At 42.3% G+C, this 27,715-nt stretch overlaps 1 protein-coding gene across 13 annotated transcripts in view; it reads right to left on the bottom strand.

The window, feature by feature from the left end:
* KALRN (kalirin RhoGEF kinase) overlaps positions 1-27,715 on the bottom strand; it is a 548,250-nt gene that overhangs the window by 30,357 nt on the left and 490,178 nt on the right. For 9 of the 13 annotated variants that reach the window (XM_054176436.1, XM_054176457.1, XM_054176440.1 and 6 more), the window contains 13 exons: positions 26,066-26,161; positions 24,218-24,348; positions 20,106-20,172; positions 18,708-18,811; positions 15,731-15,800; positions 14,891-14,977; positions 14,032-14,124; positions 12,958-13,008; positions 12,551-12,628; positions 11,542-11,727; positions 7,921-8,092; positions 2,561-2,799; positions 1,418-1,665 (listed from right to left, as the gene is read on the bottom strand). In XM_054176436.1, the coding sequence (XP_054032411.1) occupies positions 1,418-1,665; positions 2,561-2,799; positions 7,921-8,092; positions 11,542-11,727; positions 12,551-12,628; positions 12,958-13,008; positions 14,032-14,124; positions 14,891-14,977; positions 15,731-15,800; positions 18,708-18,811; positions 20,106-20,172; positions 24,218-24,348; positions 26,066-26,161 (1,622 nt within the window). Of the gene's footprint in view, positions 1-1,039; positions 1,666-2,560; positions 2,800-7,920; positions 8,093-11,541; positions 11,728-12,550; positions 12,629-12,957; positions 13,009-14,031; positions 14,125-14,890; positions 14,978-15,730; positions 15,801-18,707; positions 18,812-20,105; positions 20,173-24,217; positions 24,349-26,065; positions 26,162-27,715 lie in introns of those variants that run through there. The other 4 variants (XM_054176462.1, XM_054176464.1, XM_054176476.1 and 1 more) reach the window with 2 other exon arrangements.

Raw genomic sequence — 27,715 nt, 5'->3', positions numbered from 1 at the left:
TCATCATTTCTCTTAAGGGGAAACTGCAGCAGAGATCAGATTGTTATTTTCAGTGCATCGGTCACAAAATCTTTCCTCACGTTCAATTCTCGAGGTACTCACGTAAGGTAACAAAACGTATAGCATACATCATGCATTACCATCTAGGTCATTTTGGAGGTTAAAAGAAATCAACAGGTATTACTGAGGAGAGGGTTGTACCTTCTGTTCTATTTAACACCAAAAAAAGCCCCCCACTTTCTCGCATTAAAGTAATTTCAGCCTGACAGAGGTCTAAAAATCAGGGGAAAACATAAAAAAAAACCCCGAAAAATACAGATCCACACATTTGTCAAAGAAGCAACCAAACGTGATCAACATAAAAAAAACCAAAACAACCCCAAAACAAACCCCAAACCACAACCAAAACAACCAACCAAACCAAAAACCAACCAAAAGAAAAGGTCAAGCGGGTTCTTTCACCTCAGTTAAAACATGCTCGTGGTGAAAATTTATTTTACAGCTTTAAAATAGTACATTTAAAATTAGTTACATTACAGGGACAATGATGAACATTGCGACTATCCATTTTATTGCACAACCTGACTTCATCAAGATGAGTTTGTTTCTTTTCCTTTGTTTTTTTTTTTGTTGTTTTCTTTTTTTTTCTTTCTCTGTTTTGTTTTGTTTTAAATAGTGCAAAATACTTTATACAGGAATGTACTTGGATGGGGGGGGGGGGGGGGGGGAGGGAGTCTTGCAAACCCCCCCCCCAAAAAAACCCCCACCCCCAAAATCCAAACCCCAAACCCCCAAATATATTACAAAAGCTACTGCAAACAGAAAACAAAGTAAATCAAACCAAACCAAAAGTAAAAAAAAAAACAAAACAAAACACAAAACCAAACCAAACCAAAGATACAAGCTGTACAAGGAAATTGCCATAGACAACAAAATCTCTCCTCCTTGAGAAGTGAACCTCAGTCCGACACGGGGCCTGGGATTTTTGTGTGTGTTGCTTTTTTGTTGTTGTTGTTTGCTTGTTTGTTGGTGGTTTTATTTTTGCTAGATGCTGTTATAACCAATATATAGATTAGTAACTTAATACAACATAAATATAAGTCCAGTCCAAGCATGTCCATGTTGGTGTAAAAGGGTGTAAAGGTAAACCACACCATTAACCATCTATGGTTTTATTTCTCTCCAAAGCATAGACAAAACCCCCACAAAATGAAAATAAGCCAAGACCCGAGCTATCCACCATGGCTGCCCGACGCTGCGGATTGACCACTCGGCTCGTTCCAGTGGCACCGTAGATAAGAATCAGCAGGATTTCCCTACCATTTGGGTTTGTTTATTTTTATTTCTTTTTAATTTTTTTTTTTTCCTCCTCAAAAAATCCACATAGTGCTCCCAGCGAAGCCAACACGGCACTTACTTGATGCTTCCGTCGCTACTATCTGTAGTGGATTTAGTGAGGGGAGCCAAGATATTGCCAGGGATCCATCCTTCAGCGGCTGGAGAGTGGTCGTTGGCAGGCTGGTACACCAGGAACATGTTCTGCTGGTTGATAGCAAGGATCTGAACCACCTCTCCTTGATTCACACAGATCTCATCCTCCTTCAGTGCATAGTAATCTTTAATCACCACCATGGAAGAGGTCCCATTGCACCCTCCCAAATCAGTCTGTGAAAATGGACACAACAGAAAGTGGTGAGCAGGCAGCGCTGAGGAACCTGCCTTTTTCAGCAGCAATTCCACTATTTCATTTCCAGTCTAAGTGTACCAGGGGAAAAGAGACAAAACACTTGGAAGTTCACATTAGTAGAAAAGGATTTTAAGGATCTGAAAGGCTGTAATAACTGGATACAAACCAGCCTCCTATTTCATATTAGATTTCACAGCTGCCAGTGATGGCGCCCCAGCCACATTCCCATTTGCATGGTGTTACAGAATGATCTGTGAATGATCTGTGCTGAGCCAAATGGGGAAAAGACCAAGGAAGGCTGAGTGCCAGAAGCTAAATGAATACTTGCACACCTCACAATCTGAAATACTGGTCACGTTGGAAAGTGGCTTTGGTCACCCACAGCCAGATGCCGGGTCTAAACACCACTGATGGATACTGACTCCTTGGTGGTGTGTGCGCAGTGAACATGCACCCAAATTATAACCTTCAGCTGGCACCCTGTGAACTGTTATGTGAGAAAAGGTCTAAACACTTCTATGCCAACAGAGCAGACCTCTTCAGGAATGGGTGGTTAATGGATGATAGATGAGCATGAATGTTGCTGCTGCCAGTACTGCAAATGGATATTCAGTTCACCAGGTCTGCAAACACAGTACCCCAAAAAAACACTGGGATCAGTGCTCCAGGCCCCAGGGTCAGTCTCCATTTCCCAGCTGAAGTAGCACTGGATGCCAGAGCTTTTGTAGTTTAATCCCAAATCACACTTTACACCATTGCTTCATTATGTTGATAGTTGTTGACCTGGGCAGCTGATTGTCTAAGGTATTCACAGGTTGCCTAAGGTGTGAGAAATGGGCTATGAAATCATGTGTTACCAGATGAGCTCAGTACCTTGCTTTGCTCATACTTGTCTCCAGGCTGTGAGTGTTCATAGCCTGTGCTGCCATTGGAGGTAGATATCTTCAGGGGTGGGAGGGATGGATTACGGCTTGCAGCCTTCAAAGGCTTCTCAGACCCTACTGGAACAGAAGAATAGGGTCTGCTGTTGGGCTGAGTGGCCCTACCGGCCTGAGGCCTCAGCACTGCTGAGCTGTTTTCTTTGCGTTGGTACTCTATGGGAGACTGGAGCGCTGCAAAAGAGGACAACAATTAGCCCTATGCTTTTAATGATTAGAATAGAATAGAATAGACCAGACCAGACCAGACCAGGTTGGAAGAGACCTTCGAGATCATCCCATCATCCAACACCATCTAATCAACTAAACCATGGCACCAAGCACCCTATCAAGTCTCCTCCTAAACACCTCCAGTGATGGCTGTTCCAAAGGGTTAAGAGCTTGTGAGGTGATGTAATTGAAACAAACACATAAGCTGCAAACCAAATAGGAACAGAAGATGCCACCCATTGAAGTACATGATGTATTCATGGCTGGGCAAGGTGCAAGCATGTTACACTGTCCTGTGCACGAGCAGAACACAGCACTCCAGGCTACTGCAGAGAACTGCTTCTCTCACCAACATAGTAGGCTAAAACATTTATCATTGATGGCACACATAATTGCATTAATTTTCTTTGAAATTGCACAAAGAATTCGTGTCCTGGAGTCAAAAGAAATGAAAGCTGTAATAAGAGATGCACAGCTCATTTACAGTGAGCTTTGCTATCATCAGAAAACACAGGTCAAGACCATAAGTCTCATTCGTGTATTCCCAAGAAGGTGTGACTGCTAAATACTCTTTCAGACTTGATGCACTGCAACTGGATTCTTTTTGTTCTTTCTGCATTAACTGCTTTGCTGGAAATGACCAGAAAGTGAGGAAGTATAGATGGCATGAAGACATTAATTCCAGCAGTCCAGAACTCTCCAGAAAACTCTCACTAGTAATATTAAACAGCTTTTTAAGTCTTGAAAAGAAGTCTGCTTGTAAGGGTGTACACTTCATAGTCATGGAGAGAGTTTACACTGGGAAAAGAAAGGATAAAAATGACAGATGGTAAAGAAATGAAGACTTTGTTATGTTTGGAACAGAAGGGATCAGGGCTGGGGCTCACAGTGAATGGGAAAGGAACAGATTTGCTAGGCTCAGACTACCATCCCCAGAACTCTGGGTTTGGTTTTCTGCATGTCATGTGGCTTTAGTGGATGATTTATAGTCAGTTAATACTGTGTACATGCACCAGACTTAAACCTACTGGAATGCAGAGGGACTAGTCTAGCAAGAGGCAGACAGAGGACATAATGTCACAGCATCAGCCCAAGGAGGGAACCACAACAGAAGGAATGTCTTTCCCAACAAGAGGAAATGGAAAGAAACCCAGAAAGGCTCAGCACCACACAGCAGACTGTAGCATTCCCCTTCAGAGAAAGGCAGGACTACTCCAGGAAAAAAAGAATATTAAAACCAAAATCACTTAATACTGAAGAACAGAACACTAGGGGGGAGAGGGGGTGAAATCAAGGAAGATGCCAGATCAGCATTTTCTTCAGAAGGACACAAACATAGGTCTGTTGCAACCTGGAAGATTCAAAACCTACACAGTGACCCTTGCTGCAGGAACACTTTGTCCTTAAGTCACTGACTACCAGTTTCTTTCACTTAGCTCAGCTGCACCTGAAAATTATGTGGTTCTGCTGCAGATCAGCCATAGAGGAGAAGGAAGATTGGGATAAACTTTGCCAATTATTTTGGCAGCAATGATAACATTAGAATACATAGAATAAACCAGGTTGGAAGAGACCTTCTTCTAGTATATGTAGTAGATTAGGCTACAAAGTCTTTAGCAATAAGATCTGAACAAATACTTATCTATCTTGAAACAATCTATCCTGCTCAGGGCTTTTAAAGGGTATTTAGACTACTTGTAGCTAGTAATTCCACCATTAACTATCACATCAATGCCTGGCTTCCAGCCTCCCATTCAACATCTGTTAGTATTCTGACAAGCTTCTGGCAAAAATCAGTCTCCACGTACTTGTGTGCTCTCTCTTTCTCTCTCACCCCCCCCCACCCCCCCCCCCCCCCACCAAACAGGATTAAAATAAGGGTAAGGATCCTTATGAAATATATCCATCAGTGGGAATTTTTCTTTATAGTTTGCTTCTTAAAGCAGAACAAAGAAACAGTCACTGTGGCAAATCATTTGGTGCACAGCCTGCCACACTCAAGCCTATCAGCTTTTGGTTTTCCACGGAAAAACCATGAAAACCTTGAATATTCCAGAGTAAATGCACTAAGTTTTATGCTTGTGAACTGTGGGGATGCAAATACTAGGCTTTGTATGTAGCCCCACACTCTTCAAGGCTTCCCTGTTGAAGACAGAAAATCAGATACAGCTTGGCCAAGAACTCACAGGGAATATTTTGTTATTAAGTTTACTCAGCATTGGCTCAGTGTGGATTTAATAAGATTTTGAAGACAGAAAACATCCGCTTTAATGAAATGCAAAGCTAAAGAACATATTTAAAGATTAGTCAGCCTCAGTAAGATAACATCCTAAAAGCCACTTAAATTGTTCTGGACTGGACAGGCTCTACTAGGTACAATATCATTTTCTTGGATCTTATTCATAGGTTTAAAGTAAATCCTTAAGCCCATGTTTTAATATAACTCTATTTTTATTCTAGCTTTAGAGACACTGACGATTATGTTCCTAACCCATCAAATTCCTTGCTGGCCTTACAGAAGATAGGCTAAAAAGGGGATATGAAGCAGAAAAAGAGGCTCACAGAGCCATAAGTCCTTGGAAGATAGGGGTGAATATATCCCAAAAATACATCAAGTGAGAAATATGTGGAAGAAACAGAAACTCTCAGCAGCAGTGTCTGTGGAGTTCTCAGGAGGTTTAATAAGAAACAAAATGATTTCTGTAGCTATTTCTGTGCCATTAGTGGAACTTAATCCAATAATCCCTCATTTAAAGCCAACTGCACTGAAACAAAACAGGCAATTTTTGGCACCAGATGGTCAAACTGGAGAACTTACACTGTTCATCCCACCAATATATGTAAGAAATTGTACTACAGAGGTTGTATTAGACCCTTTCTATTCCAAGTTGCAAAACCCTAGTATCAAGCTTTGGACGCATGGATGAAACACAGTTTCCTTTCTCAGCTCAGCTGCAGTTTCCAAACCGTCAGAAACAGGTTTTGCCTGTAACCCTTTGCCAGCTAACTTTTGAAAAGTAAAAGTAAGCTAAATTAAAGTTTACAAAATCTCCACGTTGAAGAAAAGGGAACCTTTGTTTTGATGTGACATGAATGAGCATCCTCAGATTTTGCAGTCAAAGAAATCCAGAGAAATCCCACGCCCACAACAAAAGAGCTAACAGGTTAGAATTAGAATTAGCCAGGTTGGAAAAGACCTTTGAGATCATTGAGCCCAACCTATTACCCAACACCACCTAATCAACTAAACCATGGCACCAGGCACCCCATCCAGTCTCTTCCTAAACAATTCTAGTGATGGTGACTCCACCACCTCCCTGGGCAGCCCATTCCAATGGCCAATCACTCTTTCTGTGAAGAACTTCTTCCTAACATCCAGCCTAAACCTCCCCTGCCACAGCTTTAGACTGTGTCCTCTTGTTCTTGTGCTGGTTGCCTGGGAGAAGAGACCAACCCCCACCTGGCTACAACCTCCCTTCAGGTAGTTGTAGAGAGCAATAAGGTCTCCTGTGAGCGTCCTCTTCTCCAGGCTAAGCAACCCCAGCTCCCTCAGCTTCTTCTCATAAGGCTTGTGCTCCAAACCCCTCACCAACTTTGTTGCCCTTTTCTGGACACGTTGCAGCATCTCATCATCTTTCCTAAACTGAGGGGCCCAGAACTGGACACAATACTCAAGCACAGGGGCACAATGTCCTCTCTGCTCCTGCTGGCCACACTGTTCCTGATCCAGGCCAGGATGCCATTGGCCCTCTTGGCCACAAAAGTTGTGCCAAACCACAACATTTTGATAAAAGCAACTAAGTTTCATCATTGAGCATCTATTAAGTATCTCAATAGAGAACTTTCTTCTAATATAAGCTCCATTAAAACCAAAATGAATCAATCTGTTTTGGAAGCACCCGAAGTAATGATTCCCACTTTGTTGCTTCCAACAAACAAGAGACTATTTTTGTATTTCTCCTCTAGTCCTGGTTCCTCCTCTCTCTCACCCAGTCATGAGCAAGAACAAGATAAACTTATCTGAAATTTTGAGTCCTCTGTATTTTCAAGATACACACTTCCCTTGATCATGTGTACTTCTTTGTCTAGGGGGCAGTGGGGGTTGAGCTTTTTGATTTTGTTTTGGTTGGTTTTGTTTTTTCTTTAATGAATCACAGCTTTAATTTGAAAGATTATTTCAAACCACCTCAAATCTTTGGAAATGCCCCTGTTCATGTACAGCTCCCATGCTTCCCAGATCTTTCTTGCCCTCTCTTCTGTGTTGTGTTGAAAGCAGCTGCTGCCCCACAGATTTTGGAGCTGAAAGAGGGTGGATGGTGAAGCAACCTTCATGCCACCTCAGGTCCTCTGCTTGTAGCCCATGGTAATGTTTAATAGGAGGGTCTTGGGGACAAACCTTCTTCTCAGAAGGTGGGAAGTAATATGTAGATACAATAGCAGGCTGGCTTTAACATGGCCTTGGGAAGCCATTATATTTAAAACCTCCTAGCAGAATGTAAAGCACCAGGCAACACGGGCCTGCAAACCCCAGCATTTTTAAAGGACCTTGCACAAAAGTACTACCAAAGGCACATCACTGACAGAAGGACTTGAGACCTGAAATTGGATGTGACTGATATATGCATGGTAACTGCACAGGGACTCACCACCAATTTAAGCAAGGAGCTGGGAGGCTGACAAAACCAGTCCATGAGGTACTGCTAAGAGAGCCAGGCCAAAGTGACCTGTGGTCTTTAATGCAAGATGGGATTCCAACAGCTTCTCAGGGTCAGCTCCTGGGCTACCTCACAGTTTAGATCAAGCTTGTCCAGCCTTTCTCACATTCTTCACCTTCCCACCAGGTAGACCTGGCATGCAGGACAGATGGTCTCTTTTCAAAGACCACCTGTAAATTATAAAGACTCCCACAGATTCTGTGGATAACACTTAAATGACAGGCAGACTAGGCTCTAGCTTTCTCCTTGGGACTTTCCTTATAAAAACAAGTTGGTGAATGTTTTTCTCATGGAGGAAACAAAGCCACGAAGATTCTAAATCCCATTTAGTGTCATGGTTTGGGAAACAAAGCAAAGACCAGGTACATACCGTTTAGGAAATCTCTTTGTGTGTCCAGGACCTGGTTGATGTCCTGTACCCAAGCTTGCTGAATTTCTGGATTAGCTGCCTGTAAAATTACTCTCTCTGATGTTTCCCGGCTCATTAGAGCAAACTTGCAGGGATCATTGTCCACGTTTTCTTCGATGATAAGGTAGTTCATCTGAAACGAGGCACAGTAAGCATGTGTTACCTGAAGCATGAGTTAGCATTATTCCAGAACCAGGATAAAAACTGTTGTGAAAAGTTCCTGAAAATAATTGTGCCCAATAACAGCCTGTCAGATCAGAAACAGAGGAGTTGGCCTCCTCTAGATTTAGCAGATAAATCTGAAGCTAAAATATGATGCTTAATAAAGCTCTGACAGATGTACCAGACACACGTCTGCCTCGTCTTGAATAGCAGCTTCTATTTTAAGGTAACATAGACCTGACTGATGTGCTACAAATTTATTGTAATCCACAAATAGAGCTAAAATGTTCCTATTAAGACCTTAATGAAGTCTATCATTCCTCCAGTTTAAATGTTTACGTTTCTGATTCTCCATGGGAAAGTCTGTCTCGGTCATTAGAGGGTTTTAAAAATGGAACAGACCATGCACAGGGATATACTGAGGGGAAAAAAAAAGAAGAGCAGTTCTTCCCTAATGCTCCAACAGATCTGATTTCAAGCAGATCACAGTCATCTGTATGCCACCACCTCACTTGCCTGCAGTCACAATATTCTTTCTGGAAATCTCAAGGATGGCAATTTCAGCTGCTGTCTTGCCTTTGTGAGGCTGCCATTTAAGTGTATCCGTAACTTCAGCTTTTCCTGAGCTACTTATATCTGTGATAATAAATAGGAATAGGTTGGCTTAGCCTTTCAGAAAGCAAAAATTAAAAAAAAAAAGAGAGAGAAAAAAAAGGAGAAAAAAAGAAAAATAAAAAAAAGATTCAACTGTAGACAGCTCTGGAGACTAAGGCAATAACATCCCTCTAGAAGTCTATCTCCAGTTGCTCTGAATGTCAAGTAATGGAGAGATCTACTCTGTCCAGCATCCAAACTGCAAGACAGAAAGAGTCTCTTCCTTCTCTTCTGGGGGTCCCTATAAGTTAGAGGGGCATACAGGATCTCCTCTGACATGAAGACAAGGAAAGGGACAGACAATGAGCCTGAACAGTGCTACTCCTCTTGCTCTAAGCACTTGCTCCTCTGCTTGATATTCAAAGCAAGCAAGTCAATCCTGGTATGATTCCAGGAAAAAGACTTGTAGGTCAGGGTCCCTAACCTCCTATTTGTGTCTCAGGGAGATGCATTTGCAAGCCTACCCACTTAGGTATTTTGAGAGTCTGAAAGGTATCCAACTGAGAAGCACAGAAGAAGGGATGTGCAATTTCTGAACATTTAACTACCTCACTGCATAAAGAAGGGCTCTTCACTAATGCTGAAGCTCCTATCACAGTTTGAGTGTGACAGACCTTGGAGAACAGTATTTGGAAGTCTCATCTCCCTGACAGCCTAGGGACAGCTGCCTTTGAAGTCATATGCACTTCTTATGCTAATGCAGAGATCTCAGTGCTTAGCAGTGGCTGTGACACAGAGGAAAGAAATGGGATCTCTGATGCTGCCTGGTTCGTTCTGCTGTGTGGCAGGATGTGACCAACAGGCAAATGGTCTACATCTCTCAGGAACTGGACAGCCATGGCTGCAGGTGGTATCAGAGCTAGCCAAAGATGGCTAGTGAGTCCTGATAATGGCTTTGAAGATGAGTTCAACCTACCTGTCAGCATTTGAATGAAGATCAAAGAAATGTGGTACTAGCTGACAGTGTAAAGTCTCTCCAAACTCATGAACTCAGACCAGATGCAATTTCTGGATACCCACTTTTAGGGCAGAGCTATGAAAGACAGGTGATGAGGCAGTCTGTTTATGTGACACCTTTGAACAAACAGGCTGAGGTTCCACTGCAAGGTGAGGATGCCTGTGGCACAGAGGTAAGGAATGGTCCTGCTATAGGGAATGGTTCTGCAGGCCACATATCATCTCTGTGGGAAAGCATGAAAGAAATTCAGCCACAAGCTGAAGGAGGGACTGGAAGGCAGAGTGTGAGAGCTGCTTGCACACAGACACCACAATGTAGTGGGGGAGATGAATGTAAATCCAGAGAGGATCCCACATATTCTGCAGGCACTCAACAGGAAAATGAGCTGTTTGCCAATTGGAAGAAAAGAGGAACTGGAAAATTATCACACACACATTTTAAACTCAGACAGTGGGAACAGCATTACTTTCATAGGCTGTTTAACTAGAAAAGCAACTCATACCCTTGAGGCAAGCTAATTTTATTGACATTAGGAGAAACTTATTTTTCTCTCTTTATCTACAATATACAATTCAGGAATTGTTTCTTGCAGATAAAAGCCTCATTGTTATGCATACAATAAACTGAAGTAGAAATGAATCATGTTGTTTCCATCTCCAATTTTAATAACGATTTAAATCAGCAATAAGATTAAATCAATGTCAATCATCTAAATCAGGATGATTGTTTATTTGTACACTTCAGGTTTTCCCTTTATTATTTGGTTGGAAGCTATGAAATCCACTGACTTGCAAAAGGATGTAGGCTTTTCAGTAAATGCTGCAGTTTGTCAGCCATGAAGAAGCCCTCATTTTAGTAAATATGCTGCTTTTCATAGATTTATTTAGTTATGTATGGTTAGTATGCATTATTTCACCTGATACTGTTCCATTTCATATTCACATACTTAGAGCAAACATAATGCATTCTCTCACACCTTTTGGAAAAGGAAATCAATGCCAGACTGGTTTCTCAGCTTTGAATGATGAAAACATTCAAATGAATCAGTGACTTTGCTCTTTCTGTTCTTTCTTTGTTACACTAGGAGAGGTAGCTTTCATTCACCTTCACTCACCACTTCAGAGGTTAACTCTGCATTTGTTAAGCAAGCATAAAACTCCCTAAACAAACAAGTATTTCCCATGGTTGCTTTCAGTTCTTACTTTTAGTTCCAGCCCCATAATCTGGAAAGATTACTTAACCCCAAAGTTTCTTAAAACTTTCTTTACAGTTTAGCTGGGTTTAATACTCCTTACAGCATTTTAAAACAGTGTGCATTTTTGTTTGTTTTTTTTTTTAAAGTAGTTCTGTCTTGCTACAGTCACATTAGGACTAAGAGCCTTCCCCCATTAGGGAGAGTATTTCCAGTAATGTCACACAGAGGCTTAATATTGACTTAGAGTTTGGCTCAAGACGACTGTTTCAGACACTGCACCTTCCCCCACCTTTTATGATCATGCTTAAAAGCGGCTATTGTATGCATCCTTTTACTACTGCAACATTTATAGTGTTTGTTAACTCAGAGAGTTATGAATGACAGAGGACCTGCCCTGGCTGTGTTCCTTGTAAAAATTACCCAGTAAATCATGCTGTGGTTTATTCAGAAGCGGTCTAAATGGCTTCTGATCTACTGAAAGGTAATGCAAATGCTTTCTGCAAATTGTTTGTCCACCTGTGCCAGGATGGAGCAGTTTCACAGGGGAGAATGTTGTTAAGATTCCCTTGTGTGACCACCAAACAGAATATGCCTCTCCCTCTCTGTTTCTTACCTTTATGCTTTTCTTGAACATGTAGCCTGGCGTTAAAGATCCTTTTCTAAGGAGTTCACTGAAGATAACTATTTGCTCAAAGAGAAACACCCTACGCTCCTTCGGTCGAGACTGAACGCCAGAATCCTGCTCTGTCACATAGAAGGTGTCCTGCTGCAGCAGCTTGCCTTGAGCTGTCAGCTTGCCCTGAGAAACAGACAAGGCACCAAAATTACAAACCCTGACCCACCACGATGCCATGAGACTATTTGGTATTTCACGCAGTCCAAGTTTTCCAACCAGAATTCATGCGAGACATGTCTCCTCTAAGTTATCAAAGCACAAGCTCATAAATAAAGACCTCATTTTAAGGAAAATAACTTAGGTATTCTCTGTTTTCATTGTCACTGATTGCACATATAAAACCAAACCCAAGACACATCAAGTAGACTGTTTTGCATTTAAATTCAAACATTGTTCCCATTATGTAGTTTGGTATTGTAATGCCTTGGACTCCCTCTAGTCCTGAGCAGCCAGTAGGCAGTGACACAACACCTCTGAAGGTGCAAAGAAACAGGACCTACCTGTTTGCAAGAATGCTATGATGCATAAGACAAAAAGACAAACTTGACTTCATTTTGGAGATAAGATAAGACATCTTACCAGGACTGTTGAAGTCTACACTGGCTTATTCACAAACCACAAGCTGTAACCTGTGGGGTTATAACTCTCAAGTCCCCCTCCTGGCTCAGAAGGAGCTGTTAACATGTTAATGCTTATTAACAAGCAGAGCAGTCTGGTTCACCACCTATTTTGCTTTGGCAAGAGACAGTGAATTGCCACTAGTTTAGAGTGAGGAGTGTATCACCCCCACCTTCAAAACCTCACCAAAGCATGCAGCTCCACACTGGAGAAGAACAAGTACTAGATAAATAGCCTGGAGTAGGGCAGATTATATAGAGACAATCACTGGAAAAGAAAATACTTTTCCTTGCCTCTTTGTTATTATAAGTAGAATGCAAATGCATACCTCAAAGCCTTGGAGGCGACCCAGGTTCATCATATCATTGCAACGTTTCGGTACAAGGCACATTAACTCAACTGCTTTCTGTTAAGGAAAAAGAATGTCGTATTGTTACAAGAGAATCAAAGGGCTCCTCAAATAATGAACTTCAACAGCACAATCACTGCTAGCAGGTATTTGTGGTGAGGCCCTCATGCACTGAAGCTGTATGGCAAGGTCTAAAAAAAGACAGTGCACCTACAATGCAGGCCTGCACCTTCATCTTCTACCTCTGACTTAGGCTAAGAGAAGTGCCACGTTTAGAATACCAGCAGGATCTTCAGCTACTGCCAATGGGATTCTGGGGGTTTCATTCCTCCATGTGAAATGGCATTAGATAACACAGCACTATTGTCCAGGACATGAAAACATACCTCTATATCAGAGCACTCCAGTCCAGCTTTTTCACTGTACCTCAGGAAGTCCTGGAGAAAGCAGAAACGTTTGCATTAAGGCACTTCAGAAAGAGAAAACAAAAGATGTAAGTTTGAAAAAGAAAAAGCATATGATTTTCTGAGCAGGATCTTGCTAATATTAAGAAATTCATCTTTAGAGGTTGCTGAACATTATAACCACTTCATAGATATGGCAAAGGCTTGTGGATGCTTGCTGAAAACATCACATTAAAAAGACAAAGCTAGGATTAGCCCTTGGGAATGCTTCCTTGGTCCATGTCTTAAGCCACAAGACCACATTTCAGGGCATATACCTCAGTGTCTGTGCAACTGTGCAGCTATCAGACTGTGGGCTGATGGCAGCCTGCTCGAGACTAGTTCAAAAAAGAGAAGAAACCAGCACAGAGCCCTGGTACTGCTGGTGATTACTGGGTATGGTTCAGATGCCTAATTTTAGATATTATCTTGAGATCCCATTTTTTCAGAAATGCTGAGTCATGGGCATCGTGCATAAAGTTGGCAGAAGTCAGAGTGGTCAGATTCCTCAGGAGAAAAAAAAAGAAAAAGCTGTGGTCTTCCCAGATTTTGAGATATTAGAATGTTCTGGAAGTAAGTTTCTTACACTGCTTTGAAGAAAGATATTCAGAAAAGGAAGCTACAGCATTTTTCAGAAGCATGCCACTTAGCATCAAAGGCACAGAACACACTTGTTTGTCCTTATTGGAGCTTAAAAATAATTGAATGAAAGCCTTCTCTGAAACTTCAGAGGCAGAAAGCTCCTATTTGAAGTTTACACTTATATTAAAAAAAAATCCAATTTAAAAAATAATTTAATAATGCTAAATTGCAAACTACTCCCACAGATGTTTCCCTCCTGCTCTCTGGACATTTTCCATGGGACACTGGCATTGTATGGCCATGTTTAAGCAGATTCCTCTTTCCTCTTAATGTGATGAATGTATTTGTCGGTTGAAACTGAGGCCGGTTTAAAATAACAGCATCCAATGCAAGATGCAGGCTACAGTTTAGTGCAAACTGTTTCTTTCCACTCACCTTGAGAAGAAGCTGATACTTAGTTATTCTTTGAATGGGTTTGATCAGGAAGTCACTGATGGTTAGCCGTTGGCTTATTTCTTGTTGAACTTCCTAAAAATTGAGGATTAAAACCAATTGCAAACAGCCACAGAGCAAGACAGAGAGCATGATAAAATGTCTCAGCAGAGACTGTATTTCTACAGAAAGTTGGTCTGTTCTTAATATTTTGTTTGCAAGAGGGAATTTGAAAGGATTTAAAAGACTTTTAGTCAAAGACTGCGTAAAAGTCATGACCAAGCTAGAAGGCTCAGGATCCCTTCCCCCTTGAGCCTGATTGACCAGGACTGCAAGGTCTGGAGACTGCTCTTTCCACTACAGCAGGGATTAGATCACAAACAAGTCCTGCAGAGCATGCCTCATGCCCTTAGGTGAAACAAAACATCTTTCCCTTGTGAAATAAGCTCTTTCACATTAATATCTAAATGTGTCTAGTCCCAAAGATTTCTTGAAACAAAGCAGTTGGAAATTTGTAAGAGGCACCACCCAGCTCCAACAATCTCCACCTCCTCCCCTGTTTGTGGACTACAGATTAAAAAGGCTTGTTTTATTCTAGACAGAAATCAATATAGTTGTGGTACTCTGAGGGCCACAGACAGTCAGGACTGGATTCAATTTTTATTAGAAATTAACAAGATGAGAATTTGAAATAAATTAAATAATACAATTTTTTTCCCCCTGGAGCAGAGACTTCAGCAGCCTGTGCAGTATCAAAATCTTGCAGAGTTTGTTTTAGACAAACCCCACAGGTTACAGAATAGTTTACTTGAGTAGGACTCACAGCTGTAAGTAGCAGTAATGTATAATGAGCCATGCTTACCTCAAAGTATGCCTCATACTCAGCTACTATATATTCAGATCGTGGCTTGTTTTGGCAATACACCACGTACATGTGCAATCGCCGCTCCTACGAAAGCAAGAGGCACAGCGGCCTGGTTAGATATTGGCTACCATTCTGTTCTGCTGTTAAAAGCTGCCAGAAAGTTACTTTGATGTTCTGCTTGGGTTTCCTTTCTGTTTGGTTTAATCAACGATTTAGTTTGCTGAAGTAGGGAAGCAAACTGGCAAGTGGTTCTGTTCACCACTCCGGCACCTTACACAAGGGGAGGTTTCAATGGGGGTAGACAGTTAGGAGATGCCATCTGCAGCTGGTAGATTTGAAATTTGCTACAGAGTTGCACTCTGGCACATGTCACACCAACATGGCAATTGTAACAGCTGGCAAGCATCTGTTGTAATTGTATTTTGGCAAAGATGTGCTTGGCCACATCAATTTTGCCACCAAAATAAGTCTGCAAGAAGGCAGCATTTGATGCTGTAGTTCAATCCAGCTGCTGGCTAAAGATGCAGAACTGTAGAGCTACTTCATGATTAAATTCAGTTTAGCCATATAAAAGTATGAGGTCAACACAAACAAATCACAGGATGTTAAGGGTTGGAAGGGACCTCTGGAGATGACCCAGTCAAACCCCCCTGCCAGAGCTGGCCTATATAAGCTAGCACAGGTCACACAGGAATGCATCCAGATGAGTCTTCAAAGTCTCCAGAGAAAATGACTCCACAACCCCTCTGGGGAGCCTCTAACAGATGTTTTTGGAAAAGGTGTCATCACACCCTAAATGACAATTACACTGGAGATCCATTACAAAATGAGACTTACATGTTTAATAAAGAGCTGTGCTAAACGGTCAGGTTCCTGAAGACATTTTTCCAGTTCAGCTAGGAAAAAGCTGAAAGAAAGGATATCAATATTTCAGAACACTTCTTTAGGTCATCCCAGCAGCAAACTAGTCGGTCCTTCAGCTATAACAGGGAAATTTTAGCTATAGTATTCAGTAGTAAATGAAAAGATAAGCTTGGCTTCAGCCCTTAATGGTGGAATTTCTAAAACATTAGATGAGAGCTGTGAGATAGAATAGAATAGAATAGAATAGAATAAACCAGGTTGGAAGAGACCTTCGAGATCATCGTGTCCAACCTATCATCCAACACCACCTAATCAACTAAACCATGGAACCAAGCATCCTGTCAAGCCTTGCCCTGAACCCCCCCAGCGACGGCGACCCCACCACCTCCTCAGGCAGCCCATTCCAGTGGGCAATCACTCTCTCTGTGTAAAACTTCCTCCTAACCTCCAGCCTAAACCTCCTCTGACACAGCCTGAGACTGTGTCCTCTTGTTCTGGTACTGGTTGCCTGGGAGAAGAGACCAACCCCAGCCGCACTACAACCCCCCTTCAGGTAGTTGTAGAGAGCAATAAGGTCACCCCTGAGTCTCCTCCTCTCCAGGCTAAGCAACCCCAGCTCCCTCAATCTCTCCTCATAGAGCCTGTGCTCCAAGCCCCTCACCAACCTTGTTGCCCTTTTCTGGACACGCTCCAGCAAGTCAACCTCCTTCCTAAACTGAGGGGCCCAGAACTGGACACAGTACTCAAGGTGCGGCCTAACCAGTGCAGTGTACAGGGGCAGAATGACCTCCCTGCTCCTGCTGGCCACACTGTTCCTGATGCAGATATGGAGGTCTTGTCTTACAAACTGTGTTCTTCCTACTATCACAGTAAAAAGTGCCAATGACTAACTGCAAGAGTTGCTTTCGTTCGACTGAGAACTCCCAAAGCAAAGCTTTTCCGTATACCAAAATGTTTGTAAAAACTCAAGAGAAGCTTTGCCAGGAGCTCTCAGCTGTGTGAGCGGGTTTGGAGCACTGGCCACTGTGAAAGAGATGCTGAAGTTTCCATTTGAATAAACAAATCAACGCATTTTTGCCAGGTGGAGTTTTGGTATGTTCTGAATTTTACAGTTTCCCAGTATATTATTGTTAGCAATATGTTGCAATTCATAATAGTAATTCCTGAACATTATTTCTATCTTGATCTGCAGCATCTGGAGGTTATTTCTTCTAGCTTGAATGCCCTTACCAGGAAAATTCTGGGACACCCACAAGTGAGGTAAAAGCAGTTAAACCGAACTTTGGAAATACTGGTAGCTTTTTCTAACTGGTAGGCAAATCCTGACAATCTCCTTTCCCATGATCTTGCTCTTTTTCACTGTAGGATTTCTGTCTCAAATGCCTCCAGGGATTTGATACAATAGCCAGATTTGGTGAGAGGACATGCCTGTAATGGTTTGGTTCCAAGAAATCCCAAAACCTCACAAAAAGATGTACATTGGACAGCTGTCCTAACTAAACATTCACTACCACCAGATACAGCTGCTTCCATAACTCAGTCCTCTATAAATGTTAAATTCACCTGCATTTAAATAGACTTCTTGACCCAGATATGCAGAAGTAAAAATAGTGAGTCTCTCCCTATGTGACAGAGAAAATTGCTATCATTATGTGTTAGAGAGAATTCCTATCATCTCAATAAAATGATGCATAGCACTGGATACAAAAAACTCTGTTGGTGAAGTTTTTCTGATGCTTTTCGTTTTGTGCTCACAAAGGCATCTGTCAGAACATACGGACAAGGCCCAGGCCCAGCCCATGAGACAAGCACCTGTGGGACACATAATGTAAAGGATACCCCATTTCCTGGGTGAGAGAAATGTCCAGAGCTGAGGGAAGATCCAGCCTGGTGTTCATTGCTCAAGTCTACACATGCATACTCAAATTCTACATAGTTGGAGCTGTAGAGTATTTCTGAGTGGCAGAGCTGAAATGATGACCATGCTGTCCATAATCAGGACATTGCTGTTCCTAAGTTAGAGGAGGAATGGATTTTGTGTTTCCAGCAGCTTTTCAAAAGCTACTTGTATGAGCAAGATTTTCAGGACAGAGTTCTTAATTCAGAGTTAAAACCGTGTCAGAGCTTTTACATGAGAAGGATCTCGAAGGGATTTGCCTTGTATCGCTCTACTAATACTGCTAGTATCACCGAAGTGCTACTGGCATGGTCAGCCTTTGTGATCCTGTCAGCTGAGGATCCAGCAAGTATCCCACATGCAGCAGCTCTCTGGGAGATCTGTTGGGACTGCTTATGAACAGTAAGTAGCTCAGGAGCTGTGGATATCTCATACATCTGTGGATATCATGGTGGTATCTCCCATTAATACTCTTCTTATGGCTCCCCAGCAAGGATTAACAGAGTTACTGGCAGCACATCACTGACACAGAGACTCTCTCATGTACAACATTTCTGTCATACTGACCAGTGATCCTGGCACAATGTTTGAACCAGCATAAAGCTGTACCTGTGATCAGAGAGAGCATGATAAACACCCTTCCCTGAAGCCAGGCAGTGCAAAGCTACAGCCCACCAAAATTTTCTTTTCCCTGGGAAAAATGATTTTATGTAAGATCGATGCTGTGCATCATGCAGCTGCGTCAGTTTTGGCTGGGTAGATATAGCCTGTACCAGGATCTAGTGTACCATGAAATTCTGGCTGAAAGCACATGAATTAGAGCATGTTCTCAGGATTCAAGGTAGCCATGATTAGTGAAGTTATTAAGCAGCAATTGCAAAACAACAGAAACCTCTTAAATTGAGGCAACGGCCTTTGGAAGTTCAGCCCTGAATGACACCTGCGGATGTTCAATTCAAAGCAGCTTAGACACACAGACACCATATACCACACCAATCCATTGTGGACAAGCAGTTCATAAGTGCTTAAAAATGAACTAAACCAAAAACTTACTCTTTATGCCAGTCATAGATCTGGTGAATATTGCCAAATACAATCTTGTCTTTCCCTTTCATATCTTCAGAAACTCCTTTTTCTTCCATCCTCTTCATGAAGCCCTTTAGGATTAATAGTCAGTGATTACTGAAGGGTTCATTTGAAAGGGGAGCATAATCACACTCTTTTCAAAGAAGCAAAAGCTTAATGCCAGGACTACTTTTTCACACAGAGAACACTTAAAATACCTTTTGTACAATTTTAAACCAGAAACCATCTAGGCACTTCAAATTACACAGTTTGCTTAAAAGAAAATTTTACAGGATTTATTCTGAATATCTGCAGTGCTTATACACACCATTATTAGATGTCATTGAAATGGCAAGTGCAATTAGAAGATAAAAGTTAAACAAAAGTAGTTTAGCAAGCTCTTGGCTTCTCTGGTAAGAGGAAGAAGCCAGACTGTGTACAGATTTCTTCCATTCATCACAAGTATTTTGTGGAAGCACAAAGCCAAGCAGTTAAGTCTAAGAGAGTCACATGAATAGGATTGCTCACACCTCCTGAGAGTTTCTTTATAACTTCACTGCAGGCTTGTTGGGTTTGCTAGCACTGCATGATGTAAACATAAGATAACACAAAGGTGCTCAAGTTCGGAAGCTGTTGGAAATCACTGTTAGTGGGCTCATAATTCTCCTTGGACTAGCGAATGCCAAAAGCCCACTTCAGTCATGTACCTCCAGTTCTGAGTCCTTCCCAGGGAAAAAACAAAAACAAGGCCCCTGCATGTGAGTTGTCTCTGACAGGTGATCTCTAGGGATCAGCCAGGTCATTGTAAGTTGAAACTTCAAAAACTAGGACTGGTTTTTAACAGGAAAAAAAAAAAAACAACCAACCACCCCAAGCCCAAACTGTATTTTACCTCAAGGGTTTGTTTGCAAAACAATAACCCACAGGCCACACATGCTCTTGAGCACAGACCCAAACTCGGCTTCTGTAAAGGTACTCAGACACTGGACTTGAGTCCAGGTGCAAAGTGAAGTAAATTGTGTGTTACCATTACTCAATATGACAGCAAGGAAAGCACGAAGTAAGTGGTAGAAGCTTCACTTATTCTCCACCATTGCCCTCAAGGCTGCATTACAGCAGAATGTGTTTGTCACAAGCAGGGTAGCCAAGAAAAACCTTTGCACACTAGATTTGAAACTTAAAATACAACTTCTGTTAGATGGAAACAAAAATAGTTTCCAAAGGCATTTCTCCTTGTTTCTGTCAACATGAGAAGGGGACCATGGAAGCAGAGTGCAAAATAAAGCAGTTTGTTTCTTGTGCTGGATGTTTTTGTTGTTGTCACTTGTCAGCATGGTGCTTTTTAGTGGGAAAACATTTTACACAGCAGAGTTTGCTTCAGCTCACCTCCACAACAGTTCCCAAGTCTTTGACGTAGTCTTTTTCAGTCTGTACCAGTTCATTTAAGACAAACCTGAATTAAAATAGAACACACACGTATTTGACCAGATTCCTTGACATTACCATTTGCTCCTCTTACCACATATTAAATTTCCTTAAAACACCACTCTCATAACACAACTCACTCTTCACTTACTTATAACTCTGTGGAATGTAAATGACAGAACCATCACATTTCAGGTCAGGGGAGTTTCAATTGTCTTAACCAATGGTGAGAGGTCTGGAGCACAAGCCCTATGAGGAGAGGCTGAAGGAGCTGTGTTGCTTAGCCTGGAGAAGAGAAGGCTCAGCTGTAGACCTTATTGCTGTCTACAACTACCTGAAGGGAGGTTGTAGCCAGGTGGGGGTTGGTCTCTTCTCCCTGGCAACCAGCACCAGAACAAGAGGACACAGTCTCAAGCTGTGCCAGGGGAGGTTTAGGCTGGATGTTAGGAAAAAATTCTTCACAGAAAGAGTGATTGGCCATTGGAAAGGGCTGCCCAGGGAGGTGATAGAGTCACCATCACTGGGGGTATTTAGGAGGAGACTTGATGGGGTGCTTAGTGCCATGGTTTAGTTGATTAGATGGTGTTGGATGATAGGTTGGACTTGATGATCTCAAAGGTCTTTTCCAACCTCGTTTATCCTATTCTATCCTATTCTATTCTATCCTACTCTACTCTACTCTCCCTCTTTCCCCTCACAGCCCTGGTTGGTGTAAAAGCAGCAGCATGAACAGCTGTCTGTACTTGGAACTACTCCTCCCTGCTCTCCTCTATCCTCCACGTAGAACCCCTGACAGCAATGGAGATGTGTCCTGACCCATTCTGCAGCAAGCAGGAGTAGGTTTCTTGCCCTAGCCCCTCTGGCTTTACCCAGATTAAGTTTTAACTTGGAAGTTTTGAACAATTGTAAGACAAACCCCATATCCCACCACAACCAGGATCTTGCTCTTTCAGTGTAGGTAATCTGTGTGTGTGTCAAATGCTGATTTCAGAAGTAACAATCCCCCCAAGTAGAAGAGTCACCTAATGAAGGTCCTGTGCATGAACAACAGCAAGGTAAAAAAAGCCCCTCCCTTTTTAAGTCAAACTGACTAATGTTCTTTTGAGGACAATTTCAAAAAGTTACAGCCTGCTGCAGATTTGCCTCTCAGCTACACCAGTGCATAGACATGGCACATGACAAAAACTCCATCTGCACTCAAATTCACTAAGGCAGTAACAAGGCTAGAAGACAGAGGAGTGCTTTCATGTCTAATGTCACTCTGTTCACATCTATAAGCACACTGACCCACTTGAAATGATAGGGCTGAAGGCAAACAGTGCTAAGGCAAAAGCCTGGTTGAAAATAACTAGAGCATTGCAAGGAGAGGCTCAGTTATGAGAGGTAACAGAGAAAATAATCTTGTTCACACTGCATTCCCAACATGTCCCAAAAGAGATACTTAAGACACAAGGCAGGAAGAGGTCAAACATTTCTTGTTCCTTTAAGAGTGAAATCCAGCCCCCTTGGCATAAAACAGCACTGGCAGCAGCTCTGCTCTTCGAAGCGCCCTGCCAAGTTGTATGCCTGGGTAGTAAACACACATAGGGCAAAAGGCTGCTCCTTATAAAGCAGCAGCATGTGGCCTGAGCAAGCTCATGCTGCACAGCCCCCTCTTGCTGGCTGACCTGCTGTGCCCTTGCAAAAGGTTTGCCACCCCTCCTCCACTTGGGCAGGCGTGCTGGGAGGTGACTTTTTGGCTCACTCCACCTCTGTCTCCATCACTCCCCACAAACACAGAGAGCTGCTCAGGGAATGGGGACAGCCTCTCTCATCTGCCCACTTTCTCTCCTTTAGTTCGAGCATGGATCCATCTGGCCCAGTTCTGATCTAAAAGTGAAGCAGTGGGTACTTGTAGCACATAATGCTGCAGGCCATGCAGGCTAGTGGCTGCGAAATAAACATCAGTGCAGTGACCAGATGTCTATCAGGTGAACAGATTAAATCTACAAATATATATCTCTATTAGGAACCAGGGTCTGTACTTCCACTGCTTACGTTAAACTCAGCACCAGGGGTCCCCCAGCTCCCTTCTTCCTACTGCATGTAAGAAAAATCAACCTTGATGACCTCTATGAGTCCTCTGAAGCCTAACTGACACAGGACCTTAGGGGCACTCCAAAATTCAAGGATTCTAAGATGCATGCTGCCAAAAATTCAAGGCCATTCATTTAATCTGATAACATGGCAGTTGCTTGGAAAGTGCCTGCCCTGGTCACCAACTGGTATTGACTACAGAGCAGTGTTTAAAATGGCATGAACTAGATCAAGGATAAGAGCCTCCACAGTTCTGAATAAGTCTGAGTATCTGGGTATCTTGGTAACTGTGTGAAATCTGCATTGAACAGCACTGTTCAATGAGATTATTGCCTTATGGCTCACAGAAATGAAGCAATGAAGCCTGATGGAATAGGGGTTTCCTAACACCAGGGCTAACTGCTGGCATATGTGTGCTGTCAAACACAGGAAATTACTGCCCGTGCCTATACAAGGATTCATCTGCTGGTGTGGGCAATAGGGGTCACAGTTCAAGCTGGGAGCTCAGCTGCCTCATACAGTGATGGAATCAAACCCAGCAAGCCTCAGAGATACAGCACACACAGAAAGGAGCTGTAGAGGAGACGGATGCCTCGTGCTGAAAGCCACTAGCAGATGCTCCTAAATACCCTGGCATTCAGAATATCTGGATGGAGGCAGCCACTCACTACGCCTGACGCTGCCAGTCCCCCTGACAGCGGCACTACACGCTTAAAAGTGTTACTGTATCTGTGCTTACAGTGGCAAAGGTCTGGGCTAAACCTGCAGCCTGCAGTTAGCTGTCAGTTATTTGATTAATGGATTGCTACCAGAGAAACCCAACAACTTGCAATACCAAGGAGCTTTAAGAAGACAAGCGTGGGCAGAGATGTTCCCTGCCGGAAGGCTGACGCCTGTCTAGTAGGAAACTTCTTCCATTCAGAAACACATCCAGGAGTGTCATGTCCCTGCCTGCTCCTGGGATTTGATCCAGTACCTTACTGTATTGCTTCTCTGGCTTCCTATGACAAACTGCAGGAGCAAATGATGGCTTTCACAGACCTGTGGCACTTGGCTCCTACTTCCTCTTCTACTCTGACTACCTCCTCCATCTCCCCTGACTTGGTTTCCTTCCCTGCTTGGCACCTTTCCTAAAGGAGATGCTGCTCTTCTACCTCTTACCTTTACCATGCTCCAATGGTATTGGACTGATATTTCCCCCCTCAATCTACCATTTGATTAGATCATTGCAGTTACTGTTGTTTGTGTAAGAGGCAATATAAAGAAAAGGGGTACCTCAGCTCTCTTTAATACAATTCTATATTCTATTTCACCAGCTCTCTGTGTCCTTCAGCTGAACTATGCATTGAAGAAATGCTTTAATCATGATAAGCTCTGAAGGCACAGTGTTATTTTTGTTGTATTTAAGGGAGTGTACAGATAATTTTAAAAAACAACTTTCAGGAGCTGTCACCATATTTTTTTCCTCTCCTATTACCATGAACATGAGGATTTCCCAAAGGGAACTTTCTTTCAAGTGATGTGTTTCCACCACAAATGCACCTGAATTCTGCCTCTTCCTTTGCTAATAACTAAGGCAAAGAATATTCTCCAATTAAAAAGATCCTAGTGGGATTCTCTGCTCTTTTCCTTGAAGGCAACTAACAAGGTCAACCCCATACCACCTTTTAAGAGTTGATTTCACCTCTGGCAATGCATTAATCACCAAGACAAACATCTCAGTAATGCTCATACAACAGATCAGAGGCTTTCACAGCAACAGATTATTTACTATCTAGGGTAAAAACTGTACACTTTAAGGAGTAGTAATGAACTTCCTGCATGTGCAAGTGTTTTTATAAAGTATTTTTACAGGTTAATTAAAAACAGGAGCAAGCAGAACACAGTTTTACTCCTAGTTCCATGCTCATTCACTGACTACAAAGCATTCTTTTAGTGCAGCTATGTGTCCTCCTTGGGAGCATACTTCAGGAAGAAGAACCAGCAAGACAACTTACATCCTGCCTCTCATTGCTTTGGCTTTTTGCTCTTCTTCAAGGTTTCGTGGGGGAGTTAAAGGTGTCATTCCTTCATTTAAGCACCCGGTGGCATCTTTTAAGCTTCCTCTGTAAGATCCTCCTTCAAGGGTCTAAAAAAAACCAAACACCCAAAGAACAATAGAATCAACATTATCCTTGAACTCCAGCTCCAGTCTTATCTTCTGGTTCAAGTTCTGCAATCAGCGCCTAAGTCTAAAACCAAGCAGGGTATTCAGCAATACTTTCCTGCAGGAAAGTAAACCAAACTAGTTTTAAGTTGGTAGAAGACACCCCCTCCCAAAAAAAAAAACACCCAACCCAACCCAAAGCACCAAACCCACAACAAAACCCAGCCCCAACATTAAAATAGAAATGTCCTTTTGCTAGAAGGCAGAAAAAGATGTTCCAGTAGTTCCAGGAATAGCAAGCGCTCCCAAATTATTTCAAAACAACCTGAAAATATCCTGATGTCTCCAACAGAAGAGTGTTAGGCTACACAGGTCAGTGTTCCTCTGCCAAAGGCTGAATGGGGATTCTTACTAGTAAAGTAAACCACAAATGAAACAGAAATAGATGGATACATGGTAACATTCCACAGTAATTAACCTTTCCCCCAAATCCCTGGAAAGCAACTGCAATTGACCCAATAGGCTGAATGTGGAGGGAAAAAAAAAATATATTCTCTGAAAATACATCTAACTGGATTAATGAAATGCTTTTCAATTTATTAGTCCCTTGATGGAGTCAAGCTATTTTAAGTAAATTTTCTGGGAATGTCTTTCTTGTTTTCTCGTGTCACAAAGAGATCCTTCACCACTTACTCCTTATCAAGCACCCCACATATGCTGACTATTTTCATGCACCAACATCTCAAACCAAGAAAATACCAAAACCCTTTGAAATGACTCACAGGGATAAAGCTGTTTGCACAGAGTTAGAGTAAAATTACTGTATAATGATCACTGTGGGGGGTGTTGTTTTGTTTTTATTCTCTTCATTCTTCTAGTATACATAAGAAAATGAACCTTGGTAGGCTTGTCACAAACCTGCTTTAATCCTGACTTGTTAATTAAGTTAAATGGGCTCTAAGTAAGGATTTAACCAAATTAGAGGTTCTGGCACATGTACAAAAAAAGTTGAGCTTTGATATTAACATTTTGAACTGTTTCAGGGAAAACTTAAGAGAAGCCAAGACATGAAATGGATTTACTCCTTATTCAATAGGCATGGGACTAGGCAGGGAAAATGCAGGATACTGACATTTTTGAACAAATTAAACCCAGAGCATTTTTATGGCTTATTCCACTCCCTGTCAGAAAGAGCTGACAAGATTAAAAGAGACACATGAATCTTTGCAAAATTAAAGCACAGCTGTGATACTTCAAGCAGTTCCACTCTTTAGAGGGTCTTTTCAGGGAAACCAGAATACCAAACAAATTCAGATGTTGGGTAGTAAAACTCCTGTGCCTCAGAACAAGCTTTAAAACAAAACAAACAAAACATCCCATAGTGCAAAATATTTGAATACCAACAAGACCCAAGAAAGAGTACAGTACAGTAGCTCATGCTCTGCTAAGCCTGCTCCAGAAGTGCCTTTCCACTGCACAACACAGATCCTACACGGTAATGTGAGATGTAGGCTTCATCTCACACGAGGAACAGAAATATCAGACATTCTACTCAGAAGTAGTGCACACAGGGTTAATAAAAGCATAGCAGATGGAGGTGGAAAGCAAGGAAATCAGAAACAAGAGGCAGACTTTAAGGCCCTTCCCTAGAGTCATATTAGCTCTGTTGTGTACACATTTTTCATGGCACTAAACTTACCAGCTTAGTTTTGACCAACTTTTCTATTGCACTGACAAGATCCGCAGCAGTTGGGACATCGGAGGAGCTCTGTCGAGCAGCTAGCAAAGAAGAGGACTGCAAGACACCAGGTTGCAAAGGAAAAGCAAGTTAGCAGGATGAGGAGGAAGTAGGAAACCAGTGGTCAGTGAAGCAGGAGAACAAACGTGGAAGGGGAGCAGGAGGGTTACAGGACCACATGCATGGTTAGGTGAGTGAGTGCTGCCATATCAGACGAGCAGAGATTTGCCATCCACTTCTGGCTGCATGTCCCGCTCTAAGAAGTTCCAAGGCTGGGAACCAGGGAACAGCATCAAAGAAATGAAGTTCATTTTCCACCAGGCTGCCAGCCTACTCCTTTTGTCTGTTGGTTCCTCCTTCAAAGGACAGCTATGATCTTACAGGCTGCAGAAAATTCATCTCCTTACTGCAGGAGATGAATTACCCCCTCCCCCATACATACATATTTAATAAATGCAGTTAAGTACAAGATACACATGGAGTTACAGGCAATAGGGGAGAGAGGCAGAGGGGACCTCCCTCCCTTCCCCACGGATCGATTGCCACTCCAAATGAATTCAAATGACACTTCCTAGTCATGCAATCTCAGCCACCTGAAATATGCATCTTTCCTCTCCCATCTCTGCAATTAGTGGAGAGAAAACATCCTGACTTATCTCATTCCATCCTTAAGTACCTGGAATGGGAAGGCAGAAACACTCTTTGGAGGTGCCCTCTTTTCCCTATAGACAAATACTTTCAGTCTTGCTTCTGTCTGTTGGTCCCAGGTATTTGATTTTAGGTGTCTGACATCACATAATGTCTTTGAATGTCTCCATATTCAGGTAGCCACAGCTAATAGCTGCTGGTTGTTAGAAAACCTCAAGAAACACTGGTACCCGTTCAATATGCTACCCACTCAGCCCTCATGGTGGTGTGAAGACTGGTCTTGTGGGAAATATCCAGTTTTAGTTTAAGTTTTTGCTCTGCATTGGCCTCTTCACTCCCTGGTCTTTGTCACAAGAAACCTCACTTTGAAAACCCAACCCCGTGCAATAGCTGTGGGAATTGGTATGTATTAGCACACCTGTATGTACAGGAATGAAATACAAGCACTGACTGAAACGTTGATAACCTCCTTTTGGCTGTCTGACACAGATTAAAGTGTGCCTACATTTTTATAAATTCTGCATTAAAATAATTAAAAAGCTTATTCATCTCTCAGATGCTTAATGAAAATCTTTTGGAGAGCAGCTATTTCAGCAAAGTCACTGTGCAGGTGCTGGGGAACATGCATCTGATACTAAACAGTACTGGGGGATGAGATGTGGAAATGTGATGGCAGGAATTAGGCAGCTGGCCACCTCTTTCAGCAGCCCTTTGGGGAGGTTGCTCTTGTTGAGTGACACAGCCCCCCAGAAGGAGGAAAAAAAAAGGCAAAGGAGACCAGTCCTAATCAGAAGCCTTGTGACAGAGCAGGAGCATGAACAGCCTGCCACTCATTGTCTCACCTTTCCCAAATAATACATCTAATCAACAGTTCTAATTACAACAACAACAAAAACTACAGGTAATCAGGCTGGTAATTGAGGAATTAGGCTGGTAATGCAGGAATCTCATACAAATGTAAAA

This window comes from Dryobates pubescens, chromosome 2 (genome assembly GCF_014839835.1).
Source record: "Dryobates pubescens isolate bDryPub1 chromosome 2, bDryPub1.pri, whole genome shotgun sequence".
Lineage (NCBI taxonomy): Eukaryota > Metazoa > Chordata > Aves > Piciformes > Picidae > Dryobates > Dryobates pubescens.
The sequence above is the reverse complement of the archived record's forward strand: the minus strand, read 5'-3'. Positions and strand labels throughout refer to the sequence as shown.